General features: G+C 63.1%; 1 protein-coding gene across 2 annotated transcripts in view; it reads left to right on the forward strand.

The window, feature by feature from the left end:
• Positions 1-2,749, forward strand: part of SLC35C2 (solute carrier family 35 member C2) — an 11,428-nt gene extending 8,679 nt beyond the window's left edge. For both annotated transcript variants that reach the window (XM_045295405.1, XM_004698031.2), the window contains 3 exons: positions 669-844; positions 1,585-1,714; positions 1,976-2,749. In XM_045295405.1, coding sequence (XP_045151340.1) covers positions 669-844; positions 1,585-1,714; positions 1,976-2,106 — 437 coding nt within the window. In that variant the 3' untranslated portion in view covers positions 2,107-2,749. The remainder of the gene's footprint in view (positions 1-668; positions 845-1,584; positions 1,715-1,975) is intronic.
• The last annotated feature ends 2,046 nt before the right edge of the window (positions 2,750-4,795 follow it).

A 4,795-nucleotide genomic window follows, 5' to 3' on the forward strand; every position in this document is an offset into this window, starting at 1 on the left:
CTGCCGCTTGGCATCTTAGTAACTCCCTGCCCCCAGAATGCTCCAGTTCCCTCCCAGCCTCGGCCAGCCCAAGCCTTCGTCTACCCGGGCTGGGGCTCACCCTCAGTCCTGTGCCTGCCAAGGGACCCGTCGCTCCCTGGTGGGCAGTGTCCTGAAAGTACAGACCAAACCCCACGGGCATGGGCATTTCCGCAGCAAGGGCCAGCACTCTGCTCGCAGGCCTGTGGGTGGTGGGCCTGCCTTTGTTGAGACATAGCCGTCAGATTCCACCCACTTCATCTGGGGACACGGGTCAGCGCAGTTTTCTCACGTCCTCAGTGGGGACACTGAGGTCCAATAAAGGAAAGGCCTCAGCTCAGGTCCCCGCTGGATTCAAGCCTCACAGGAGGGCAGGGGGTTTTTGATCTGGTCTGTAGGTAACCTGGTGGGATTGTAGCCACGCAGGCTCCTGAGTGGCCACCCCGAGTGTCTCCAGCCCACTGGTTGTCACCCCGGGGAAGGCCACATGAAGTCACCATGCCCCACCCACAGCAGGCTGCCTTGTGCCCCGTGGGGCTGTGCCCCCTTCGCACAGTTGGTCCGGGCCTGCTCAGGAGGGGCCGCTGTGTTGGTGGGCCACACGCCCCAGGCAGGCACGCCCGGACTTGGCCTCCACCCTCTTTCCCCAGGTCTGCATTTGTCCACCTCTGAGAAACTCTTCCGTTTCCAGGACCCGGGCTTGCTCCTGCGAGTGCTCGGGAGCCTCTTCCTGGGCGGCGTTCTCGCTTTCGGCCTGGGCTTCTCCGAGTTCCTCCTGGTGGCCAGGACCTCCAGCCTCACGCTCTCCATTGCGGGCATCTTTAAGGTACAGACCTAGAGGCCGCCCCTCCTCAGTCCTGGAGGGGAGCCCCCTCGGGATAAGCAGCTCGAGTGGCTGGGTGGCTCAAGGCCAGGTCTGATTGCACCAGGTTTGGGGTGCCCTTGCCTGGTTCCACGGAGCAGTGGCTCACAGCCGTGGGAGGAGAAGCCCCATCCAGACTCGTTACTCAAAAGTTCGGGGACTGTGTGGTCCTGTCTGCCGTGGACACAGTCTGGAGAGTGGTATCACGAGTCTAAGTGCCATGTCTTTGCCCGTCTGGCTCACGGTTCTGCTCTCCGGCCCTCCACTCTTCACCCTCCCTGCCCAGTGCCCTGCGGGGAGGAGGGGGTGCTCTGGGACTAGGCCGACTCAAACCAGGAACGAGGTCCCCAGGGTCTCAGAATGACCTCTCACTGGCCCCTGGAGCAGGCACTGTGTGCAGGGCCCGTGGCCCGTATGGGCCCTGCATCCCCTGGGGATAGCTCTGGGCACAAGCCCTTCTCCCGGCCTTGGCTCTGGTTCGCCTCCTCTGTTCTAGATGGTTCTCTGGAAGCTACATCTCTGCTGCATCTCAGTAGCACAGAGGTGAACCGACAGAGGGACCTTCTAGGCAGGCCAGGCCCTCCAAGCTCACGGACCTGCCTTTGCCTGGAGGCCAGCCGGCCCCTCTCGGTCCTGGCCAGGTGGTGTCTTGGCCCCTGCACCAGACCCAGCTCCTGTGACGCTCCCCCACTTCTCCACCCCAGGAAGTCTGCACCCTGCTGTTGGCGGCACACCTGCTAGGCGACCAGATCAGCCTCCTGAACTGGCTAGGCTTCGCCCTATGCCTCTCCGGGATCTCCCTGCACGTCGCTCTCAAAGCCTTACACCCCAAAGGTACCTGCCCTTGCCCTTGCCTGCCAGGAAGAGCTGGCCCTGCAGCTCTCGGCTGCCCCAGAGAGTGGGACCTGGTGGCACTAAGCAGTCACTCTGGGAAGGCATGGCTATCCCTTTGGCTCAGGAGCATGTCCGGGGGCACTGCCTCCCTCTCTCCGGCCTGCTGGTGGTCCAGAGAGTGGCTGGAGACCAGCGCAGCACGTGTGACTCAGGCAGCCTGCGGGGAGCAGGCGGCTGTGTGACCCACCTCTTCCCCCCTAGGTGGCAGTGCCCCAAAGCCCTTGAAGGGGGCAGGCTCCAGCCCCGACCTGGAGCTGCTGCTCCGGAGCGGCCAGCAAGATGAGGAGGACAACGAGGAGGAAGAGTACTTCGTGGCCCAAGGGCAGCAGTGACCAGCCCGGGGGCCCATCCAGGGAACGGGACCAGGAAGGCGCCCGACTGGACCTCAGGGACATGGGGAAACTAGGTCAGAGCCCCGGGCTCCCACCTTCCCAGCAGAGCTGGTACGGCCCACAACCTGGTCTGAACGGAGCTCCGCAGCCTGCCCCGGGCACTGGGTGCCAAGGCTTCCTTCCAGAGGCCTCACGGGACTCGGACTCCACAGCGGGCTGGTGTGGTTGGGCAGGCAGCGGCGGCGGCACCTCCCCACCTGGAGAGTGGCCGTGCTCCAAGAGCAGACTAATTTATAGTTGGGAAATAAGTGCTTTACGCTCCACCGGCCACCCCAGCTGCCCAGAACCTGCGCTCCCTTGGCCTGGAGGCGTGGGGGCAGGGAGGGCACATGGAAGCCACCGCTCATAATCCCGGCCCAGGTGGCAGGTGAACGCTGGTCTGCTAACCGCACAGTCAGCAGTTTGAGCCCACCAGCTGCTCTGAGGGAGGAAGGGGAGGCCGGCTGCTCCTATAATGCTGGAGCCCACACTGACTGCTGTGAATCACCGTCAGCTGGCAGGCGGTGGGCTGGCTTTGGTGTGGGGCTCCTCCTGAGCCCAGCAGGCTCACTTTGCAGACGGGAATAAAACTGTCCACTAAGCACCCCTGTTGCCTGCGCTCAGTGCCCGCTTTGGAATCCCGCCCCCCCCCCCGCCCCCCCGCGCTCGCTCATGAGCTGTGACTGCCCAAGATGCCTGACCCCTCTGCGCCACAGTGTCCCTGTCCTTTCAGAGAGCAAAGGGGCCGACACAGGAAACAGGTGAAATGCTCTGTGTTTAGTTTTAAAATTCTCCTCACGGAATCGTTGGAGAGCTGAAGGCTTCCGTAAAGGCGGTGGGGCTGGGTGCCGAGCCCGTTCTCTGCTCCACCCTCCACAGTCCCCCGAGCCCACTGCCTCCCAGAGGAGCGAGTGGGCCCTCCCTCCGCTTGTCCTCCGCACACAAGTCCCTGCTCTCCCCCTTTCTGCACACGGGTCCACCTGGGACCGGATGGCCCACGGGCAAGAGTGGCTTTGGGCACACACAGCAGGTGGCGCCATTGCACCACACTGCTGCCCAGGAGCCCAGGGCTCACTGGACCCAGAAGAGAGGGCGTCCATAGGCAAGGGGGCAGGGAGGGACACTGGGGGGGGCGCCTGGTACGCGACTCTCGTAATGGGCAAGCCGGGGGACCACGGGGCCTTTCGAGCTCTTGGCTGTGTACAGGTCTGGCTGGGGAGTGTTTTCTGTTGGGGGCCAGGAGGCGTCTCGGCTTCTCCAACTGCCGTGGTGCATGAAAGCAGCCCCCAGCTGCCACCAGGCTCTGGTGTGGTCAACCCTGATGTAGCAGAGTCCTCTAAGATCTGAGTGCTCTCTGGAGTTTACATTCGGGGAGACGGGCTCAGGGGCAGTTGGGACAAGCCTCAGGCCCCCAGAGCCTCGGAGATCAGGAGGTCAAGACCATGGCTTGCATGGGAGACCGCAGACCTGGGAGGTGGTGCCCTGGCTGGCCCCCCTACCTCTGCCCCTGGAGACCTCTCTCAGTTCTGGGTCCTGCTGGCTGGCAGTGGGGAGGGCTTGCAAGGGGCCCTGCTTCCTCACCTCTGCCCAGAGAATTGCCAGCCAGAGGCACTTGCTGTCTGCTGGTGGCGGGGCACCGCAGTGCTGTCTGGTGCAGTAATTACAGGGGCAGAGCAGGCCCTTGGGCTCACATGTTGGGTTTGGTGACAGCCCTTCACTTAGTGGCAATTGCAGCCAGCCTAGAGGAGGGCTGCTTCTCCTCGCCCACCCAGCCCACCCAATCACCGGCCCCGGGGCCAGGCAGTCCACCCTAGGCTTTGAGACTCAGAACCCCCCATACTGTCTGGAGCCAGTGCATCCCAGGCCTGCAGCGTTGCCATGGCAACGTGGTGCCTGCACAGGTTGAAGGAGCTGAGGATGTGACTTATCTCCTAGGCTGTGTGCATCCTCAGTCCCCAGCTGCCTCCAGCCCCGGGGCCAGGCATTGGGCTGCAGGTTCCAGCCTTCAGTGCCCACTCTCTCCCAAGGGGCCTGGAGGGGGAGGAAAGTGGATGCTCGCAATTTCCGGGGGGTGGGATTTCCCCTGGCAGTGACTGCGGCAGATCTGGGGTGTCAGGCAGGACATGGAACACCTTCCTTTTCATTGCGTCCTCTTCTCTGCCTGAAGGCTCGGGGTCCCCTATCAGCCTGTCCTTCGCTCTGTGGATACTAATCCAAGAGGCCCAACATCTTGAGAGGGGAGCTGCAAAGCACCAAGAGGTGTCACTTCTCGGGCACTTCAGAGCTGTCTGCCCGGGAGACGAATGGTGGGAGGAGCTGGCTCCACTTTGCAAGGGGGCACGGGGTGGGGGTATAGGACAGGCTGCCTTTGCAGACCATCTCTTAGGGTGGACAGGACAAGAGCTGTGCCAGGCTTGGGGACAGATGTTCGTCCTTGGAGAAGTGGTGAATGCAGCCCTCTGCCAGCCCGGGCGGGGAGGGGGAGCGGGCTGGAGCGACATGCAGCCACTAGTCCTTGAGGTTCAGCAAGTCAGTTGCTCGGACACTAGGCTCCACGGGGCATGGACTGGCATCTTCTGGGTGCCCCATAATATCTCGGGCACATTGCCAGAACCCTCTGAGCCCCGTTCCCGGTCTCCACAGAAGGAAT

Source organism: Echinops telfairi, unplaced genomic scaffold, assembly GCF_000313985.2.
Source record: "Echinops telfairi isolate 266 unplaced genomic scaffold, ASM31398v2 ScPeMD7_5592;HRSCAF=6446, whole genome shotgun sequence".
NCBI classification, from domain to species: domain Eukaryota; kingdom Metazoa; phylum Chordata; class Mammalia; order Afrosoricida; family Tenrecidae; genus Echinops; species Echinops telfairi.